Source organism: Oreochromis niloticus, linkage group LG7 (assembly GCF_001858045.2).
Source record: "Oreochromis niloticus isolate F11D_XX linkage group LG7, O_niloticus_UMD_NMBU, whole genome shotgun sequence".
NCBI lineage: Eukaryota > Metazoa > Chordata > Actinopteri > Cichliformes > Cichlidae > Oreochromis > Oreochromis niloticus.
Genome location: NC_031972.2, coordinates 48,200,641 through 48,223,879, shown reverse-complemented (window position 1 = coordinate 48,223,879; position 23,239 = coordinate 48,200,641). Strand labels below are relative to the sequence as shown.

Here is a 23,239-nt window from a genome sequence, read left to right as displayed (position 1 = left end):
ACTTCGGCAATGCCAGGCAGGAATCATTTAATCTTAAAAATACATTTTACAGGCAAAATGTCCAATGGCAGATTTCCTGTCTGAAAAATAATGATTTAATGCACCTATGCTGTAGACTGAGTCTGGACAGCATGCTTTTGTCCTGGCAGGACCTCCCCGACTCACTGTCTCCAGGAGCTTGACATTTATGGTTAACATTTTTTTAAAAAGGAGTTGTAAATAAGAAATCGGCCCCAAAGCATTACCTGAGAAGGATTATTATATATTGGGCAGCAGAAACAGACAAATCTTGCAGCTACTTGCAGATCAAATAAATGCATGTCAGAGGAGGCCGTGTTTGGGTAACCCTGAACAGGAATTAGGTAATGTTCAGGATGTACGCCTCTTAAAGCGGGGAGCAGTGACCCTTCTGTGACATTCTGACTGAACAGGCTATTGTGCATTGTGGGTGAAAGTCTGTATTTGCAGCTGGAAACAAACCCAAAAGCTGTGAATTGATATATGTTATACAATGGAGATGGAGGTGTGAAATACTGTGTTAAACACCCTGAGCTACATTCACAGTGTTGTTGGGATCCAGTTTTTTCAGTGACTGACACAAAGGAATTACAGTAAACATCCACCCAACCATCCGATCACACCTATAGTCAATTTAGAATCAGCAATTAACCTAACCTCCTGCATATCTTGAGGATGGATGGAGGATGGCAATGAACCCTGAATTTAAAACTTTGCGTGAATTCTGCAAGGCCAAATGGAAAATCGACAAGCTGATCATGTTGTTAGACAATAGTTACAGACCTTGATCATGTTGGCACATTATAATGAGTGATAAATAAAGCCACATCGTTGTCAAACGTATGTATGTAGATTCTAGGGGGTAAAAAAGCATTTAAAATGTTATTTTGAGTCAAAGTAACACACACAAGGGGCTGGGTAATAGGATGGGTTTAATTTTAAAAAATTTGTTTTTAGGTTAGTTGGAAAAAATGTATCATATTTGAAACCCTGGATACAAAATGCTGTTCAAAGATCAATAACACCGCTTTCAAATTATATCATTAAGGCAGACAACAAACTATGAGCTTGTTTAAAATAAAACAAGTCATCCTTCAATCTGGTAAACAAGAACAACTTTAAGATCCCGATATTGGCTATTTCCTGATATATCAGTATTGACATTTATAACGGCCAATTAATACAAATTTTAAAAAGTAAAGAAGAGATGTTGTGAGTGTTGATGTTCCATAATTTTTCCATCAGGGGGCACTCTGCATTTTCCCTGTTGGCACCACCTGTTTGAAACTCCACAAACACAATAACCAGCTCATCCGAGCAGAGCTGGCCAGTAAATGCGTAGACTTGTGACAATAAAATGATTATTTCTAAACATCATTGCCATGTGATCTTAGTAACGGCAAATAATAGGGAAAAAAACATCGGCTGATTTTTTAAATCACCAAATATCGGTCGTAAAAATTCTATATTGTTCCCCTTTCTCCTAGTGTCCATGCGGAGCTGTCTGTGAAATGAGTGTACAGAGACCATCTACAAAGTGAGAGATTGAAAAATGACTTTGCCTGAAAAGATGTCACCTGGTTGTCACTCCCAGGCTTCAGTTTTCACCTCTCATGTTCTAAAACTTGGATCTTGTCCACACGTGCTTCTTCTTTGCATGATAGAGCTTTATTCTGACTTTTTGTGAACTTTGTCACGGTGAACTGGAAGTCTTCCTGAGCCCATGCAGTGATTTCCATGCCTGATTTTCCACCTTGTCCCTTCCACACAGAGATTTTTCCAGATTCTCAGTATCATTTGATGATATTATGTGCTGTAAATAATTAGATAGTCAAAGTCTTTACAATTGTATGCTGAGGAACATTATCTGTAGATGCAGTTTTTGTAGACTGGTGAACCTCTGCCTGTCTTTACTTTTGAGAAACTAATGTGCACTCTTAATACTTTTCATACTCATGTTACTGACCTGTTCTCAGTTATTTTAATTAGCTGCAAAAATGGTCCTCCAGCTGTTTTTTTTGTAGTACAACTTATTTTCAAGACTTTTGTTGATCCCAACCCAACTTTCTGAGACATGGTGCTGCCATCAAACCCAAATGACCTTATTTTTCTACATTTTTTTCCTTTCAGTTTGAACATTTGACCAAATATGGGTTTTTGAGATTAGAAAGTCATTGGATTCCATTTTTATTTACATTTAACACAGTGTCCCAACTTTTTCCTGACATTCTAGAAGCTCAAATAATACAGGTCAGGTCAGGATGGGGAGATAACTCAGTAGCCAGAGCATTCGCCCCATGATCGGACGGTCGGGGTTTCCAAATTCACCGAACAACTAGCCTGAGGTACCGTCCCTACACACTGCTCCCCGGGCACTGAATTGGCTGCCCACTGCTTCGCTGAGTGAATGGGTTAAATGCAGAGAGTAATTTCCCTACAGGGGATTAATAAAGTATAAAGTATACAAAAAAATACCCCAAAAAGAAAGTAAATCAAAATTATACTTTAGGCAAAAACTGTTAAATATATTGTATGAGCTGAGCTGAGTATCTGGTCAATTTGATGCTTGTATTATTAAAATATTATGATCATACAGTACAAAAGCAATGCATTAAATGTGCCACAGCCAAAGGACTTATAAACATGATATTTACACTTCATAGAGGGGTATGCATTTTTAAAGGTTCCTCCATTTGTGAGTGAGTTTGTTAAAAAAACGAAAACTCCTTCAACTTACTACAGATTTCATTTCATTCACTAAAGTATGTGCTTGATATTCAAAACCTGCTCTTAAATAAGTGATGATTTAAGCATCAATAAACCACCAAACGCAAAGAAAACAGAGTGGATCAATTTAACATTTTGTCTCAGGAGTACTTGTGAATAAAAATGGGCCCCTGTAGCCGAGCTGATGAAAATAGCTGAAGGTAAAAAGGAATAAAGAGCATTCCTTGGATGACAGTTATGATTGGTAGGTGTGAATGATCTGCAGAAAACTCTTCCAACTTCCCACAATTCGACATTATGAAGCATGCCTCAAATGAACTAACTGAAATGGTCCATACAGAAACTCGCCGTTAAAAAACCATTAAGAGGGGAAAGTAACTCTGCAAAAGTCATTCTTCAAGTGAGGTTTTCCAGGATAACAAACCTGAAGTTCTCATGTGAACAAATGGCCAAACGATCAAAGTCCTGACTGCGTAATAAAGGAACCATTATCAAACGCACATTAAAACTTAAAACTTTATTCCTTGCAGCTGATTACTGTCACATATTTATCTCAAACAAGCTTATACAAAACTACAGATGTTAAAAAGAAATTCTACTGCTTTTATTTTTTATAAAATGTTTTAATCCCTCTTTAAGAACAAACAGCATTCAGAGTTAAAGAGGAACTTTGAGATAGTTATAATATAATAAGGGATGTTGACTGCAATCATAGGGAACTGCTAAAATCAAAATTATACATGCACATGGTGACTCTGAATGCAACTCCACAACAAAAGCAGGAACTGTGACTGCATCTTGAGACAGGATTTATGACCTAATAGGGTGGGCCAATGCAGGCAATGGGTAAAAAGCATCTAAAAATAGATGGTGAAGTCTGAATTTAAAGATGAAATGAAGGTGTTTCTGTGAATGCAAAGTGTGTCAATATCGGCTGGTTCCACATTTTTTGAAAGTAGAGTGGGCGGGTGTGTATATGTTCTGTATGTGCGAATGTAAAGTGGGGGCAACGTGAAAAGGATGAAAACCCGACAGGAATACTGTTCTGTGTTGAGAGTGCGATTTAGCATGAATCAAAAGCAGCTTTCCTGGCTCCTATTCCATATGCTGCAGTCTGCCAGGAAATGGGATTTTTTTCATATTTCTTGTAGGTAAAGTCTTTGCAGAATGGAATCAGATGAGGTATTTTTTTCCCTACCAAATGTTTAAGTGTTGGAAGTTTGGGGCAGACTCACTGGCAGGAGAAGAAAGCTAAAATTTGGGAGACAGCAGGGGGGTCCGCCATATATTTGTCCTAGCCCCAAACCCTTTCTGGACACCTTGCTGAACTGAATCATGACTGCTTGTAAAATACAGAGCCCTCTATTAAATAATTTACCACCAACTGGTCTCCAGACTGCCCTGAAGTGATTCTACTAATCATCACTGCACGCAGAAATTATTTATGGTTCCTTTTCATGAGGAGAAATGCCAGTTATTCCATCCAGTAAAACAGCAAGCTACAGCAACTACATAAATGACTCAGGATTTTGAATAAACTGTATTCACAGCTTTAGAAATAATATATAAATATTAATAGATGAACAATTGCGGAGTCTGTTCATCGTGTACATTACATTGCATTTTTTTACATAATAAAAAAGACTTACATTTAAATGGTGTGAATAAGTGCTGGTTATTATTGTAATAAACTGCAGGCACACCACTGGGTTTCAGAAAATCCAAATGAAAAGAAAGAAAACAAAATAGTGAGTGACAAAATTCATCAGTAAAGCAATTCAAATATCCCAGCAACCTAAACGATATTTAAGAAAGACAAGACTAAATCTGGAGTTATGTCCAAACTTTATGACAGTTAGTCAGACAGCTGATGTTATAGGAAAGTCTTTTAAAAGAACCCAAAACACAGGGGACAGAGTAAGAAAACAGAAAGCAACCAATTTCATTAGCTCTGGTTAAGAATCAGAAACACAAAGTCCAAAAAGCAAGCAAGCAAGGAAACAAAATCCAGAATATAGAGGGGACCAAACTGGGAAACTCAACAGTTGTTGTTATGAAGACTGAGGGGAAGACTATTTATACACAAGATGACGCAGGAAGTGGAGACAATTGGGGCAAACTAGACACAGCTGTAGACAATCAAGACAGTGAGGAAGGGGAGGAAGTAAACTCAAGACAGGAAACAACTAACTTCAAAGTAAACTTGAATCTAACTCAAAGGACAACTTTTATACACAGACCCGCTGAACAAAAAGAACACTGAGGAAACAAAGTACAAATAATAGACTCCATAAAACAGTAATGAGAACACAAACTAAAAGGCTTAAAATACAGGTGTGCATAATATAAACAGCGATAATTGCTAATAAATTAAAAAAACACAATTAAACCAAAATGTCAACGGGCAACTAAATCTCACAGACCACACACACAGAAACGGACACAGGGGAGTTTAAAATATTAATCAAAAACACAAAGGAAGGAACAAAATATGAATAGCAAACTACATAAATGCTAACAGTATATGGATTTCTAAAATATACCGATTCCAGATTCGATCAATAAATCAAGAGGCTTTATTTCACTCTGCAAGCAGACGACAAAAATTACATCATGAAAATGGGTCTAATAAAAAATGAAAATATGGATTTCCTATTTAACTACTTTTAGTAATATTTATTTTCCATTATTCTGATTTCAGCTTAGTGTGAGAGTCTTTACTGCATACAGCAGTCATTTATGGTCATGGTAGTTTCTCACTTACCTGCTTTTACTGCGAGTGCACCTCATCTTGTGGAGGTGAGCTCATAAGGAACAGGCAATATGATATTAACTGAGGCGACAACAAAACATGGTCACACGTGTAATAAAATCTTCCTGACGAAATGTTACAAACGTAAGCATGGACGAAAACCAACAGGGAAAGCACCATCTGAACTAGTGAGCCACGCAAACTCCGGGTAAGTCAAAAAATTTGCAATCAAACAAAAGTTGTTGGCGTAGCAGTGTGACTAGCTTCCTCCATGCTATGTTAACTCTATTGCTAGCATCCAGTGATGTGCTTTGTCGTAAACATACAGAAACATTAGCCTGCTGTCACAGATACCAGACTAAGCATGCATGATTAAAGACTTTTTAAAAAGTGACAAAGCTTGTAAAAGCAGCAGAGTTCTATTTAGCTCAATACAATTAGCAATGCCGCATTTAGCACTTTAGCATTTTAGCATGGCGCTGGTAGCATGTTTGATAAAACATAAACATATCTGTTTTGTGAGATGTGCAATTATATGAAATCATCGAATTAAGAAACTATTCCAAAAACTCCTTTGTTTGCATACTGGGTCTAATAAATTATGAATTAATGTAATTTTCACTTATTTTTTAGCCCAGCTTTTCAAATGGTGACAGGAGTTGTAGTTCAAATTAACACTGTAAAACCTGACCCATGAAATAATTGCTAGAAAATTCGTATTATTTTGAAACTCTAATGTTATTGAAACTTGGTGCACTTGAAAATTGAATGTCAATTTGTATATTTGAGTTTTAATTTTTATTATTTTTGCTACATCTGGCATTTCTGTGCAATTTATTGCTCACAGTAGCACTGCAAGTGTCTGATTGTGTACATCAGGCTTTTCAGGAAAAAACAAAGGTTCAAATATAAGCACTACATTATATTTAAAAAAGACACTCCTTCTTTCTGCATGCACTTCCACACTTGGGACATGATGCACTGTCTGTCAATGTGAGACTAAAAATACATGCACTTTTAGTCACAGAGGCACCTCTTACGTGAGAGTGCCAAGCTTTAACAAGTGCATTTATTAAATCACTAGGCACTCGAGACTCGGTTCAGCACCTGAATATGCATAGTGAACCTCAGGTTGTATACAGCTGCCTTAATGCAAACCTCAGTAGTCTCATTATGAGCTGAATATGAAAGATACCTCAGAACCCACTGTAACCATTCGGTGGTGAGCTGGTTTGCAGAGGCAGAGTGGAGGTGAACTGAATGGTCTGCAGTGAGAGGCTGTGGGTTGGGTTTCTCTGAGGTTATGGTCATTCTCCCCTGGGAAAGTGGTTAGGCCTGGCTGTTTACTTTGGAGTAACCCTGCCCCTCCCCTTATACCATTCACTCTCTGCTTGGTAACTCATGATTACCTACACTGGTGCACACCTGTCATTTCTGAGCACCCAATGAAAAAATACTTATTAGACTGTATTTAGAAAGTATGGCGAAATTCCATAGAAATTCATCTAAATATATGTTTATTCATTAGTTTTTTTCAGTACGCTGTTTGCTGTGTGACTGGACTTTGCATCGGTGCCACGTTCATGTCACAGCAGGTGTGAGTGAAGGGTTGGTGGGGAGCGAGAGTGAGGTGAGGGTTGGGAGGTTGGGCAGGGTGTTAGCACTGGACTTAATGGGTAGGGGCTGAGGTAGCGCATGCATCTTCACCCAAAGAGGAGTTTGACTTTCTCTCAGTGCCTGTTCTCACACGGACTCACACAGGCTCACACACAGAGCTCTCAGCTCCGCTCAGCAGCGCTGACCACCGCAGATGATGCTTCAGTGCGACTTCACATGAGATTACTGCAGGACTGAGCAGAGTTGTGGCTCTGCAGCTGATGGGCTTCTCTTCTTTCTATCTTTATCCCACTTTTATTTGGACACTGGGAAGAAATAAATAGCTTAACACACACTGTTGGGAGGCAAATTAATGGAGCCGACTCGGAGGGGATTTCCCTAGGCTGCGTTTACACCAATGGATCTGCTCACAAGTTCTGAATGGGCCAAATTGTGTTTGGCACATTAATTTTCACACATCTTTTTCGTGAAATCATTTTTGCAAGAACATCAACACTTAAGAGCTTACGGTTTTTGGGGGGATTTTCACTGGAAAAAAAGTAAGTTTAAATGTTTATATTTTTAGAGGACTGTTTAAAGGCTGTGTGTGTCATTTTTCAGATGAAACGAACTACTGAAAAAACAGACACGGTTTAGGATTAATTCATTACTCATTAGAGAGACTGATGATATTTATTGTGTTGCTTACGTGTTTGCCTCAGGGATGTGCTCTATAGTCGTGCTTCATCAGTGGAGTCTGGCTGTGTTCTTGCTGTGCTCTCCGGTGACTCTCGATGGGAGACCAGTTGATGCACTTAGTAGCAGAACGTGAGTTACCTTTATGATACCTTTAAAAAAACGAATAAACAAATTCTATGCAAGGTCTCGAAAAGCTGGCAATTTATGAAAAAAATATTTGAGGATTTCTAGAGTTTGAATATTTTAAAGTAAGGCACGGGATGTTTTCTCTGTTTTAGGTCCATATCAAACTCAGATTAGTGACAGCTCTCACACTTGTTTATGCTGCCACCTACTGTATTGAGGTTTCATAAAGCCTGACCTTAAATTTGTACTAGCCAACCACTTCTAAAACTATAAAAGTACATTAACGTAACACTGAGATGTCAAATAAAATTCAAAGTTGGAACAAAAAAAGTTCTTAAATCAGGGACTGACTGAGAATCAGACACTTTATTAATCCCAGAGGAAATGATATATTCCTCTGGGATTAATATTCAGCAGTAATCTAAGAGATATCAGAGACTGAATCAGATTTCTAATAGTCCATCATGTGGCTTTTTTTTACCACCTTTGTTTCTGATACAATTTAATCTAACTTTGGCACTTTTTTTTTTGCTGTAAGGAAGAGGTCAGTAGGCCACGCCCAGCTGATGCATGATAAGGGCCGGACCATACACGAGTACACGCGCCGCATGTGGCTACACGAGCTGCTGGAGGAGGTGCACACGGCTGATGATCGTGCTCCACCTGCGCAAAGCAGAACCTCGAGCCAAAGCTTCAGTGGAAACCACCAGAAGCCCTCTGGGGCCACCAAAGATCTCTCTGACAGGTTCAGGCAGGACAGAGTGGGCCCTAACCTCCCTCAGGAGACCAACAAAGCTCAGGCTTATAAGGAGTCACTTAAAGTTGCCACCAAGAGGAAAAAAAAGGTGAGGCTGGGCCGGCGTAGAGAAAACGACAAGAAGAGGAGGCGAGCACGGTCTGTCCTAACAAAGGCGCCACCACGGATGGCTATCTAAAAGTAAAAAATAAAAAAAACAGTACCCTTTATGTGGTACTGCACTAAGACACTGACGCAGGCTGACTGATGCCTGACAGACTCTAACGATGCCAGACTCAGTCACTTCATATCATAACCCTGAGTTTGTGCTTGTATATTAATATTTGGCTTTGTCGTTTGTATTTTGTAAAACAATCTCACACTTCATTTTAGTTTCATGATAACACCTGCTTAGGTCCATATTTATTTGGAAAATCTTTACAACTCTGCAGCCCTGATTTACTTCCAAGCAGTGATATGTTTTGTAGTTTCAGATGTACGCAAGTAGAGCACGGGAGGAAGTATTTATTTCCTATACATGATAACTTCTACAAATAATGCGATGCTGGGCAACCTGCTTTTTGTTTGGCTCTGAGTGCTGACCGTTATGGACTTACACACAACAAACTGGTCAATGAATACATCAGTTCATAATTTATTGTACTTTAAAATGTATATTTATTTTGTGAATGTATTTCAGTGCTGCTGACTAAATTCCATAATGCACTTTAGCTATATCCTGTATTATGTTCTTTTGTGGTTGAGATTATGGTTTAGTATTTTTTTTTTTTTTTTTCTATGATGGTCCTGCTTTTCTTTCACACCTTAGATAACTCAGCGTACGCTTCATTAAACCCACTTCAATCACTTAACATTGGATTTTTCTTTTACATTAAGCCAGAATCATCTACTGGACAATGTTCTGCACGTGCACTGAGGGCATACTGTATAATTTTCCAGTTATTCAAACATTAAATATGTAGTCCTTAGAGCTATTTTTTTTATTCTCTGTGTCTTTATTACCAGGATATATGCAGCTCAAATGGAAAATCTGGCATTAAGAAAGAGCCAGAATGATTTGCTGAGAAAAATTATTCAAACAATTTGATTAATTGGTACTCCTTCTTAAAACAAAGCATTTAATATTTTGAATATTTAATTTTTGAGGAGTGTGAGACCCAAAAAAAAAAAGCAAAAACAAAAAAAGAAAAAGAAGCTTATAAAGGCACTGATAATTATGAATTTGTTATTCAAATTATAAAAATGTAGAAAATAGGAGAAAATTTAGAAATGGTAAATTACTAAGAGACTAATAATCCTCCAAAACCATGGTTCAAGTCACAGCTCAAGTCTTTAGAGAGGATGAATTTAGAACAAACATGAAAAAAAGATGATTTTTTTTTAGTTTTTTACCACAGACCTGATCATATGATTATCAGCAAAATACCCCCCTTTGACCAGGCATTGCCAGCTCCTCGTGGGTGTCACATTACAACATTATGATGCAGTGAACTGTGTCGGTCTGTATCACCTAGAAATCCTGAATTCAATGGGCAACTTGTTAGGTAGATATGTTGAGCCTCTCACAAATGCAACTATCTAATAAACCAGTCACACCCTGTGTATTTAGCCATAGGCACGATGACCTGAATGACCTGCTAAAGTTCAAGCTTAAGACTGGGGAAGCAAGGTGATTTAAGTGACTCTGAACATGGCATGGTTGTTGGTGCCAAATGGCCAGGTCTGAGTATTTCAAAAACTGATGGTCTACTGGGATTTTCCAACACAAACATCTCCTGGGTTTACAAAGAATAGTCTAAAAAAGAGAAAATACTCACTGAGTGGCAGTTCTCTGGGTAAAAAATGCCTTTTTGACGCCAGAGATCAGAGGAGAATGGTTAGATTGGAAATACACTCATACAACACGACCAATCAAACCTTGATGAACCGAGTGCTGTGCTAAGAGCAAAAACCCAAGGATAGAAATTACACAACTTCACAAAAACTAGACAACAGAATAATTGAAAAATGTTGCCTGGTCTGATGAGTCTAGATTTCTGCTGTCACATTTGGATGGTAGGGCTAGAATCTGGCATTAACAACATGAGAGCATGGCTCCATCAATGGTATCAATGGTTCCAGCTGCTGGTGGTATAATTGTGTTAGGGATATCGTCTTATCACACTTGAGCCCCTTAGAAATGAAGTGAGCATCACTTGTATCCCACAGCCTACCTGAGTAATGTTGCCCAGTAGTCACTTTTTCACAGTGTACCCGTCTTCTAATGGCTGTTTCCAGCAGGATAACGTGCTCAGATCATCTTAAACTGGTTTCTTGAACGTGACAATGAGTTCACTGCACTCACCAGCCTCCACAGTCACCAGATCTCTACCTGCTGGAGCACCTTTGGCATGTGATGAAACAGGAGATTCACATCCCCAGTCTGCAGCAACTGTGTGATGTTGTCATGTCAACGTGGACCAAAATTCCTGAGAAGCATCTTTAACATAAAAAGTTAAGGCAGTTCTGAGAGCAAAAGGGGATCCAACCCATTATAAGTAAACTGAGCGTACAGTACTCTTTTATATCCTATATATGTATGTATGCAATATATACATTTTCTGACAACACAACGGATTATTTGCATCATCAATAACTAATCTGAGCTAGAAAATTCAATTTCTAAGAGCCTACTGTGACCGTGTGTTGTCTTTGAGATCACTACCAAGTTGCTTTTTTATTTTAACCAGCGCTTCAGAATACAAACACATTCCATGAACTCCATGAATCATATAAGATTACAACATTTTCTGAAAATCTTTTTATTTATCCAATAACTGATTCATTATTATATTATATTGTATAGTGCTCATAGTAAGTTTTCCCTCAAAGTCTTTGAAAAAAAGTTACAAATGCTATATTATTATCAAGATAAAATAGTATGAATAATAGTAAATGTAACATTTGGGTCAAAACAGACTTTTAAAATGTTTGCTGAAGGTAGCAGCGTGGAAAAAAAGTGTTGTTGACTTTCGGCATGAACACAACACAATGAAGCTGTTAATGTTCCACTTGAGAACACGTGGCACTTTAACAGCCACTGAATGTAAGATACAGACACCGATAATGGAGGGGTTAGCAGATGCATCGACGTCAGCTATATCCTGAACTAAGAGCAGCAGTGTACACTATAGGCCATTAGCTAAAATGAGTCATAAAAGCTGTGGAAAGCCTGATAAAGCCACCCTTAGGAGCCTGCAGCTCACACTGAAGAAATCAAACAGTGTAGAGAAAAATTAATATCTAGAGACGGGAAAGAACGGAGAACATAATCAATGAGCTAGGTGGGGGTTTTTTTTTGGACATCGCTCACTGGCCATATTATGGGATTAGAGGTGTTAATTTAAAATGTTATTTGTGCAGTATGAATGAACTTTACTTTCTTAGTTAGCATTTTTAAACTACACAAAAAAACCCAACAACAACTCAAAAACAAAACAAACAAAAAAACATAATATGAGCAAAAGATGGTTTATAATATACCAAAGAGTAGTGGTGAAGAGAGAGGTAAGCACATTTAAATTCATGCATTTCTCTTTATATATATATATTTTAATCATCCCAATCCAAAAACAAAAAATGGAACGATTTTAACTTCACATTCACGTCATCATTGGCTCATATGCTCTCAGGTTACATTTGATGTAGAGTTTTGAGGAGTATTTTGCTCCCTCTCTTTGGTCCACACATACCCATAAATGCACACTGCAGGTAAGTACTGGTGAAAAACTTGTGACGCTAATACTGACGCTAGTTTGTTGCTATCAAAGACAGGTCGCGGCTGCGCCTACTTACGAAACATAGATAACATAAATCCATCTTTCCCTCTGTTCCTTAGTTGTGATGGAGTGTTTTATGGGGTAGTGAAGGTGAACTTTGACCTTTTGGTTTTAAAACATTATTATTTTATCATTTTATCCTATTAGAAATTTGTGTAAAATTTTTGTAAGAATTAGCATAAGAACTTATTGAGTAAAAGTAAAATCTAATCAGTTCATCCTTGAGTCCAAGTGAACATTTGTGTTGAATAATAAGAAAATCTAAAGAAAAACATCTCAGGGCTAAGATATCACATTCAAACATAAAACAGCGAAACTGGCACAGTGTCAGCTTGAACTGCCAAATCTTGGAAAAGCTTTCATTCTGTTGTTTGTGTTCAAGAGCAGACGTTTGTAGGTATAATTAGACTTCTGAGAGTGTGTGTTTGGCTCACAGGGCATACACACTCAGACATTAAACATTTCATATAAATGCAGTGAATTGGTTGTGAACTCCTACTGCGGTAGCCCCGTTTTCTGTCTTTTTCATGTTTTAAATGCAAAAGAAATCTTTCCCCCAAGTAAAGCTTATCACTATCATACTGCAAATATCACATTAGTGAAATGATCAACAGGTTTGTTTGATTAGAGGTTAAAGAAAAACTGCTACTGTTTACTTTTGCAATGCTCATTGCTGCTGTTGCCACACATCTTATAGGGCATTCACATTTATCAGTGTGTTTATCATCTGCTCAGGTTTACATAGGTGCCTAGTTAGCTTTGCTGATTAATTGCCAGACCAGACCTTTTACAAAGCCCCTTTTATGTCCCTAAATAGGCCAGTGTTGTCTATTCATGTACTGCTAAACTACAGAGCTTCAAACATCACATAACAAAACTAAGAAACATGAATGCTAATAAAACACGTATGCACTGTATGTCACTGATCTCTCCCAGAATGACCAGAGTCAATTTCTCTTTAAACCTAGTCAACCAGAATCAATCTGGCCCAAGTAATGTTTGCCTTTCTTGCCTTCACATTCAGCGATCACACTTTGTAATGAGTCCTGAGAGGCTCTCACATCTCCCTTCAGTCTGTTTTAACGGGATACAAACCAGCAAATTTTCCATTTTCCATAATGAGGTTAGTTCACTTGTGGACATGAGCTAAAAGATAATGGAGGTACAACAATGGTAAGTAAAAAATGATTAACCCGATGTCTCTTTCCAATGCAATCACATCTGAGTTAAACCATATTAATTTGTTTAACACTATATTTAGTGTAAATGTAGATATTTAGTAGCTTTCAGCGTTGTCTTAAAGTGATATTGAAATAAATTTGGCTTGTCGGTAAACAGTGTTGATCAGTACATTTACTCTGCCTTGCATCATATATGTGTTTTGGTATATATGTGTCATTTACTGTGACTTGTAGGTCTACACAAGCCTTACAGGTGCCATGTGATGAAGCTGTCACTTCTGTGTTAACATTAAGCAGAGTAAATGTGACATGAATGGGACTTCAGCTTGTTTAGTCATTAATCCTGCTTTTATTTTCCTAATTAATTTATTGTTCTTTTTTACCCCAAATCTCAAAATCCAAATGTCATTCTTTTCTGACAGGTGATGTCACTCCGATGACAACATGGCTGTTCCCAACACCTATGGGTTAATCTTTGCCTGTACCTGTGGTGTGATCCTGGGCATTGGGCTGTGTGCCAACCTGCTGGTCTTCTCTTTGTTTGCCAAGTACAACACACTGCGTAAGAACCGGCTCGATATCCTTCTGTTCAGCATGACTCTGGCTGACTTCCTAACCCTCCTGCTCATCCCCTTCACATTGCACTCTGCTGTAAGTCACTCCTGGCCTCTCGGTGACATCTCCTGCAAGGTTTACCAGTTCCTGCTAGCCTTCAGTCTGGCAGCTAGCACCTATTCGCTGTGCGCTGTGTCCATGACCCGAGCCATGATCATCACCAACCCATACCAGCCTCCCACCATGGATCTGGTCATTCTTATGTTTGTCTTGGTCTGGGCCCTCAGCTTCTTTATTAGCCTGCCTCTGCGAATGTTTGCTACCAAAAAGAGCATAGGCCCGAACCTGACAAACTTCACCTTCTGCCTTCCAACCATTCATGAGCACCACTACCAAGTGGTCCTAAGCCAGTTTGTACTTTACTACTTTATTCCGATGCTAGTCATTGCATTCAACTATGTCCGTCTGGCTCTGTTTCTCCACAAGAGTCCCGTAATGTCAGTGTCCAGTGCCAAAAACACCCGCAGAGCCTCTGTCATGGTTTTCTTGGCTGCAGCTACCTTCTCAGTGTGCTGGCTGCCTAGTTATGTGCTGGAGCTGTGTGTGTACCTGGGGCTGTATCGCCACGGAGCAGCTTGGGATATATTCTACTTTATCTGTACTGTGCTCCAGTACCTGCACCCCTGTGTCAACCCAGTGCTCTATGTGCTGCTGTCTAAGCGCTACCGCCACAGGAGGGCAGCCTGGCTCTTCAGCTGTAACAGGAACAGGGTGCAGCCGCAGGTCACCAGCGTTACCACAGACAGCCTTTAGAGTCAGCTGATTTGTTCGTGCATCAGGCAGTGAGCTGAAGACACCTTTTTGTTACAGTTACTGTTTGTACAAATCAAAATTTCTGCTGCCATTTTTTTAGTTGTTGCTGTTGTTGACATTTGTGATTATTTCAGTTTGCCATTCCAAGTGTGCGCTTTAAATATAGAAGTAAGTAGACACGAAAAGTCTATTTTCAGGCGTGACACATCTGCTATGTGCCTTAAAAAGCAGGAGGAATCAGTTTCTGTATCGCTATCTTAATGACTATTTGTCTTTGAAACAATATCCTACTTTATTTTTACAAATGACTGTGATTTCCCACCCCCACCAGGGGGTCATGTCATGTATTATGTCATTTGGAAATTTTCTTTCCCCATCATGTTGAAATGTGTTTGAGGATTAATGCAGATCTGATTACAATGTATTTGTTTTAACAGAAACACATTCACAAGAATCATGAGATCACAATCACTAGAGAAACCGTCTGTATTTGTGGTGTAAATGTAAAAATATGTAGAGGTTTTTTCAGACTTAAGTCATCTGCTATAATACATCATGAAGCTTGAATGTTTTTGTATCCCTGTTTGGATTTTTTCCTTCTCTTTTTTTAAGAGAAACTTTGTACACAATCTTTTGCTGTTACCTTCACCTCTTGCACACTAAAATTTCAGAATAAAACTAATATGATGGTCACCTTAATTATTCTGTAGTTTTATGTTTTTAACAGTAAATAAACGGATGGATGGATAAAAGGTCAGGACACTGATTGCACACAGTTTGCATTTTCTTTTGTTTTGCTGCAGTGTTTCTCTTAAATATTCGCTTCTGTTTCTAGGAATATAATAACAAGCCTCATAAAACATGCTGCAGTGTCCAGGTTGCTGTTGTGACAGTACTCCATATCATTCAGAGAGGAGCTCATCCTGCGGTTCAAAGTACTCCAGTCTCATCCATCTGGAAAAACAGTGGAATTTGTAGTCTTTGTTCGGCTCTGATGACCGGCTTTGAGGTGGAGGGCCACGCTAATCAGAGCCTGTAGCAGGTGTAGAACTAGCTCGTGTGTGATTAAGGTTACCACCAGGGGCTGCAGTCAAAGATGGTGGGCACTGAGTTTATTGACAAGGTGGGAGACTCACTAGAAAGCAGCTGATATTGATACTCATTTTTTTTTTTTGTCATAAAGTACACAGAAAGTAGAATATTACTTGGAGAGAAACTTTAAATTTAATTATTTAATAATTTATTTGAGAAAGCTGGTCTGCTTCCTGTCACTCTTTACACATGTGTGCACATACCCCCACCCCCACCCACCCTGCCACAAATCTGGTTTCCATTCACAGAGCAGCTATTCTTCCAAACAGCCATAAATCATTCAGTAAGTTTTGCTACTTTGGCATCTAATGGCTATTAAATATGGGCTATATGATCCAGCAGTATTACACTACATTACATGTAATGAAAAACCCGGGGGGTCAGCCGCAGCCTTTCACCTTCACACAATTCAATTGAGCCATCAAAAGTGACATCTCGAGAGCTTCGGGTCCAAACTCTCACACTGGAGAGTTCATGTGCGTGATTTTGTATTTGACATTTCTCTTAATGCTGTTTTGTGATTGTCTGAGGGCAGTGACTGCATGATATAAGGTGATGTGATCAACTGTTTACTGGGGGTTTAACCACATCCTAACTGCACAATCAAACCTTACCAATAATGTTCATTTAAAAATGAGCTCAATCCTCCAGGAGCTGCTGATTAACCACATGGCAACACCGCCAACAGCGGTTGATATTTCTCTTTCACAAAAAGATCACAGGTCCCAGATAAAAGCCCACATCTATGTTCGCACTCTTTGACGAGACAGGCCTAAAGTTTGTAGCGGGTGTAAGAAGATGGCTGTGTATCAGGTGTTGTGGTTAAACAGAAAGCAGAGTGAGAGAAGTTATAATGAGGCTGGCTGAGTTCTGGCAGCAAGTAATAGGAGACACCCAGCCCCTCCCTCTGTCAGCTCGCCCCCTGACTTTTGGCCTTCTCTTTACCGTACAACAAGGGCAGCTGGCCTGACTTGTACTGACCAGTCAGGCCAGTAGTCAGTCCCTATGCTGTATGTGGTGGGACAATAAAGAATGCACGCGGAGTGCTTCAGTGTAGCAAAAACAAATTGACTGTTTTCAGAGGAAGATTAGTGATAAAGAACTTGTTCTGATGGCATTTGTCAAAATAACTTTATTGTGGCAAAGCTAGAGGATGCTAATACAATTTAGCAGGGAAAAAAACTATAGGCAACAATGTCTGGTTATTAAATAGCTTGCCAGGCTATAAGTTGTGCAGTCGTAGCCGATTGGTTGGTCCTTTGTGGAACAATAGCCAATACGATCAGAGCTATTTGTGTGTTTTAAGTATGAGGATAGATCAAAAATTGTTAAGAAAGCATGGATGTAGCTCCGAGATATGAAAAACTAAGTAAATACGACGCAACTTTAAAATTCTCTCTAATGGCCAGCAGGGGGCGACTCCTCCGGTCGCAGAGGTCCAGTTGTATGGAATTTAAATTTTATTTTGAAATCAGTTTAATTCACTGTAGTTCTTGTTATTGCTGCTGTGGTAATTAGTTTTTTACTGTGTTGTTTAGTTTTTACAGTTTTGATGTGATATGATGTGATATCTTCCCATTGTTACCCCCTTGTGAACACTACTAAGAACTTCTATCCTCTCTGTGTGTTTAATGATAGTCCTATTTCTAGTGCTGTTTTTTTTGTTTATTTCCCATTTTTCTTTAAAGCTTTCTTTGCATTCTTGTCTTGTTTTACTTCCTGTTTTGTGATTATCTCACCTTTGTGTCACTTTTACCTTCATCTCATTCCCCTCCTGTTTGTCAGTCCCCAGGCAGTCGTCAGTTTAAATATAGTCCTGCCTCCTCTCTGGCAGAGGATCTGTGTATGTTCCTGGATGTGTCCCCTTCCTTGTAAGATTTACTCAGCATGCACTCCTGGTGTCTTTGGCCGCCTGTGTTTTCAGACTTCTCTTTTTGTTACCTTTGAACTTTTCATCAGCAGCTAAAGCTTGCTTTCACTTTTTTTTGCCTCTGTATTTGGGTTGCCATACCCTGATAGGTGGCTGCACCCAGGTCAGAAGAGCGGTCGTTGTCCTGGGAGTTTTTTTGTTTGCATGTTTTGTTAGTGTGGTGTTTTACTTTGTATTAGCAGTGTAGTTTGCTTACTGACAGAATAAGTGCCCCAGTAGTGTGTAGTTGGCTTCCAGCAAGTGTTTTATGACTTTCCTTCTCATCGTTCTTTCATCCCTCATAATGCAGTTTTACTCATGCTGAGTTCTGGCCTCAGTTGAAGCTCACACGTTGCATCTTATATATACTTATATATATTAACTTATATATATACTTACTTATAATATGTATACTGTGAGGGACTGAGGTGGTTAGACACGAGGACACGGTGGGTATTTCTTAATAAAGAAAAGCAGAGGGGCTTAATAAAGCTGCTATTTCAAGTCAAAATAGCAGCTTTATTAACTGCTGACGCTTAAGGGGAACAAATGGCAACAAATCATCTAACAGCAAAGAAACAAAACCAACAGTTAGTTTAACGCTTACCTCAAATTAATACTCAACTTAATGTTGAATAAATGGAAAGCAAAATGCATAACCAGAGTTGCGTGTCATATTTTTTGCACAGTGTGCTTGAAACTAAAATTATTCCTATTGGTGCACTGGGTTTCCAGCTCTTGTGTTTTGTGCTGCATCATACCTACATTAGATCTGGTGACCTATAACACCTGTGGTCGATGAAGGAATCAGCAGCAATGTTGAACATGATGTTAAAATAAGTACTAATAATGCACTAAAATAAGTCTTAAATCCAACACAAATGGCCTCATTCAGAATGGTTAAAGAGTGTTTACCCATTACAGCTGACATGAAAGGTCCATGTTGTTTTCATGCACATGAGAAAGTTGGATAGAAAGCAGGGACTGGAGCTGGAGCTATTGTTCTACAGGCACCTAAAGGTGACCACAGTCTCAGTCACGGTGATGGCAAGGTGTTCAGAGGATAGAGCAGGCAGCTTAGCTGGTCCATCCTTTTTCTTGATCCATGTAAGACTTTCCTTAAGACACGAGAAAAATTTCAAAAGATCCTTTGTCTCAGTGTAGAGGTTATAAGATTAGTATTAAGAACATGTCATAGCAAAGTCTTTACAAGACAGCGCAAAAATCAAAGGGATTGAATGCAGATTTCATGGCAGTTTTTAACGATCAAAAGAACAATTCATACAGTTATACTGACCAATCTTAATAAGTCCTTTTACAAACATTTCTTGTAACAAATTATCCTATTGATACAATATCATGTTATACATCAATATTAATAAGTTAATATTCGGCCAACACACACAACAAGACAGCTAGATTTTATGAATTCCTCAGAGACCCCATTCTTGACGCAATCCACGAGTTAAGCAATGCAAATAGCTGACAGAAAATAGTTGTGGCCACACACTGTAAGATCAGAGGGCTCCTGCCATGAGCTAATCATTCCATATGCCACATAGGCAAGTGTTGAAGGAGAGTTGCCGGTTTATTTATAGGAGTCTCTAAGGTTCACTGCGGAGGGTTGCTCTGTGAGCGGGATTCAATTACAGCACTGCTGAAAGATGAAAATACAGCATCTATACAGACACAAACACGAGTGTAAATTCTTAATATGACAGGGTTTACAGAGGTTATTGTGCTGTGTTTACAATAGCCGAACTATGCAGTGGTGGCTCTTCAAAAGAGAGGCTGTTAAATATACCATGCTGAGCGTTTATTTTCTTAGCATGCTGACTGATACTTAGTTGGAATACAAAGTGCAACAAACTGCAAAGCACCCCAGGTCACCTCAGCATGTGATGTCATCACAAAACCAGTTATCTATCGGTTATATGAGTAACCCAAAGATCCACTGGGCTCAGAAGCTGCTTTGCAGAAATACAGTAGGACCATCAAGTACCCTGCATCATCTTAAAACAAATAACAGAAAGCTAAGTGAAAGCAAAGAGGGAGATCAGCCCCTCTGCTTTAAGGTGACCCTGTTTATGAACACATTGAGGTAATGCTGCATTTATTTTAGAGCCAACACAACTTAGAAGATTTCCATGGTGTGGGCTGGCGGAGACTATCTGCCACATGGCAACAACTTGTATCTGGATGATTCCAGGCTGACCTAATATCAGAGTCCAGCAGCCCTTTGACAGTGCAGCACACACTGCAGCACACACTGTGACACGGCAGGTAATGTGAAGAAAGTGAACATTTGGGGTTTAACCCTCGGCAAAACTCTGAACATGGTCTTGCTTTGGTCTTGATAGGACACCAAAGCCACCTTATGACCATAGCAGCATGAGATAATGGGGATTAAAAGCTAATGATGCTTATTTGCTTGATTCAGTTACACTAACCACCCAAAACATTTAAACCACTGACAAGTGATGCAAATAATATTGATCTTTTCATAGCAAGGTGATGATCTTTTAGGAGACCTTGGCATGCATATTTCCATTTGACAGATACCATATATCCAAGCATCTCTGCAAATCAAGCCCATCTCCTGATGGCTGCGGTGCTCCCTGATAACAACAACCCAGCAGAACAGCCACATCGAGGAGACAGCTCAAGAATAGCTAAAGTTCACATCCTAATCTGATCGAGCTTCTGCAGGATTCAGAGGCCTCGTGCCCTCAGCCCACAAGATCCAAAGGATGTACTTCCAAATGCCAGACACCAAAGTACACATCAAAAGGTCCCGTATCCATGCCCTGATGAGTCCGAGCTGTTTTCTAAGCATGAAGGTGACTTAGGCAAAAGCAGGCAGTAGTAGTAAAAGCTGGCTGTATATTGTTCTATTAGTTAGCTCACTAAATTATAGTCATTTTTAAACAGTCTCATGAGAGAGTTCAGTCTCACCTTGTGAAGCACATGCAGAATGTGGGTGTCTGTATGACTTTAGCTTCCTCTATATGAGGTCTTCTCTTTGTCATTAACCATTTGCCTGATGAGGGTTTAGAAGTTAAATGTTACTATATATGCACATATACAATCTGGGGGAGTCTGTTTGCATTGCTGGCACTCTGTCCATCTTAAGCACATTTGAAGTATTTTTTATGTATTTTGAGTCTAGTGTAGTATAAAATGAAAGCTGTTGCCCAGCCCAGCCCACAAACTGATTTTAAAGCAGGGAAAACAGCAGATCTTTACAAATGCGAAGGTGAAGCCAAAAGGACATTTGTCGTATTACCTAAAAAAAAGGCGTTGACACTTTTATAGATTAGGATGCAACACACTTAATCAGTTTATAATCAGTTTGTTTCAGATACTGCAGATAAATCAGATCCTGTGTGATGTGTGAAAACACTCTGGCTGTGCTCAACACGATGAGAACGTGCACACAAACATATACAAACAGCAGCTAACAGGAGCTCCCAGTGCCAAGAAAGAGGAGTCTGAGTGATATAAGATAGAATGATATAAACATAAAGTTACCAATAAAAAAAACTTGTACTTTGAGACCTTTGAAGTCACCTTTGATTAATACCCCACGTGTGGTTCTCCTGTGAACTGATCCCCCTGGAGTTGTCCCCCCATCTCAGCCTGGATTTTGGACGACACTGTCTGCTAAAAAAGGGAAAGGCTTGATCAAGAAGTGAAATGATAATCCGAGGTAGGCGTGGGATGGGACATGCAGAGGTAATTCCAAAGAACCCTGCCCTCCGGATTTGAGGCATCCAGTTTCAAGTCTTGCTGCATGCTTCATTACCTATCAGCAAAAACAGGAACATCAACTTCAGATGACAGCAGGCTAAAAGTGGTGGCTATCAAAACGCAGGAACTGGCAAACAGCTTGAGTGGGGTATCCTCTTTCTAAAGTGGAAGCCCTGGGTACAGACACCTCAGAGTGAGGGGACTACGCACTCTCCTTGCTTGCAGAGCGGGTAATGGGAATGGTGTAAACACAGCTTAGGTGCTATTAGGCAAAAACTTTCACACTATTAATTAGATGCAGCTGCGCATGCTCCTCACATCTTTGCCATATACACTGGCTGATGACTGAAGACCAAAATGTATGTTGTAAGCTGCACGTAGTTTACCCTGCTGTTCAGTTTTTGACTAAGAATAGCCATTATCACTTGATCAGAATTCCAGTAGGTGGTCTTTGGCAAAATTCAAGATGACTTTGCCTTGTAGGCGACATCGAGAAGGTCTCTTGTGTATTTGAAGTAGTATAAACCCTAACTAGGGGTCATATGTGACGTTTTATAGTCTCTGTATTTTTAGTCAGTTGTTCTTTCAAGTATGCACTGATACTAATATGGAATTTGTGATATGTGCAAATTAAAACTGAGTTAAACTTGTTTAAAACTGAATGTTTTCAGTCCACAATGATGCTAGATTAAAATGAAGGCAGTCCTATTGAGTATTAAAATGTGTAATAAAAATGGTTATATAGGATTAAATCCACACATATATAAAACACACGCATGCTGTTGTACTCTATAAGTTAGTGGTGTCAGACTCATTTTACATTGTGGGTCACTTTGATTTTAAGTGGGCCAATCCAGTGAAAATCCCCTGTTTTCAGTGCAAAGACGTTTAACTCTGTCAGATGTGTTCGTATAAGGCAAAGAAGTGCAATTTCAACGATACATCTCTGCCATTGCAAATGAAAGAAATCGGTCAGCATGACTCTTTAGACTTAAATTGTAAGAAATAAATGTCTAAAATAAGAGAGGAAGTTCTGGCAGCGCATTGGCAAGACTGTCGTGTATAAAACACAAACTTTAACTGTTTATCTCTTAGTTAATTACTTTGGTGTAGTATGAAAGACCACGGTGGGAGGTTTGTATCGTTCAGAAAAGCCATACAACTTGTTATAAAATGTGAATATATAGTTCACATTTTATTAAGCGATTCAGTGGGCCAGATTGGTGCCTTTGCTGGGCTGATTCTGAGCCCCATGCCTTATGTTTGACCCCCCTGCTATAAGTTAAAACTGCAATATAGGAGGATGTGTAAGACTTTTTAAAATTTTGAATGATTTAAAACGTTTAGGTGAACTAAACTTAGTTGATTTGCAACATTTTGATCAACAGTCATAAACCTTTTTGTATTTTGTACCCATTGTTTATTTACAAGAAATAACTGTAACTC

At 39.0% G+C, this 23,239-nt stretch overlaps 2 protein-coding genes across 4 annotated transcripts; both read left to right on the top strand.

Moving 5' to 3' along the window:
- The first annotated feature begins 5,451 nt into the window (after positions 1–5,451).
- On the top strand, positions 5,452–9,649 carry LOC100702982 (parathyroid hormone-related protein). 3 transcript variants are annotated; one of them, XM_019361742.2, is made up of 4 exons: positions 5,590–5,705; positions 7,026–7,653; positions 7,816–7,921; positions 8,457–9,649. In XM_019361742.2, exons 3-4 carry the CDS (start codon positions 7,818–7,820, stop codon positions 8,851–8,853), a joined length of 501 nt encoding a protein of 166 aa, XP_019217287.1. In that variant the 5' UTR covers positions 5,590–5,705; positions 7,026–7,653; positions 7,816–7,817; the 3' UTR covers positions 8,854–9,649. The 3 variants fall into 3 exon arrangements, with proteins under 3 accessions (XP_005451021.1, XP_003443941.1, XP_019217287.1); XM_003443893.5 differs by lacking the exon at positions 7,026–7,653 and having other exon boundaries at positions 5,573–5,705; XM_005450964.4 differs by lacking the exons at positions 7,026–7,653; positions 7,816–7,921 and having other exon boundaries at positions 5,452–5,705.
- Positions 9,650–13,558: 3,909 nt separating this feature from the next.
- Positions 13,559–15,692, top strand: LOC102079147 (galanin receptor type 2). Its single transcript, XM_005451087.3, has 2 exons — positions 13,559–13,666; positions 14,097–15,692. The coding sequence occupies exon 2, from the start codon at positions 14,119–14,121 to the stop codon at positions 15,040–15,042; it is 924 nt and encodes a 307-aa protein (XP_005451144.1). The 5' UTR covers positions 13,559–13,666; positions 14,097–14,118; the 3' UTR covers positions 15,043–15,692.
- The last annotated feature ends 7,547 nt before the right edge of the window (positions 15,693–23,239 follow it).

What these genes read in the sequence shown, in the direction of transcription:
- LOC102079147 (XM_005451087.3), top strand. Translation starts at nt 14,119, where the DNA reads ATGGCTGTTCCCAACACCTATGGGTTAATCTTTGCCTGTACCTGTGGT.
- LOC100702982 (XM_005450964.4), top strand. Translation starts at nt 5,569, where the DNA reads ATGATATTAACTGAGGCGACAACAAAACATGGTCACACGTGTAATAAA. An exon ending in GTGAGCCACGCAAACTCCGG is followed by an intron (nt 5,706 to 8,456) that starts GTAAGTCAAAAA and finishes TTTTGCTGTAAG; the next exon opens with GAAGAGGTCAGTAGGCCACG.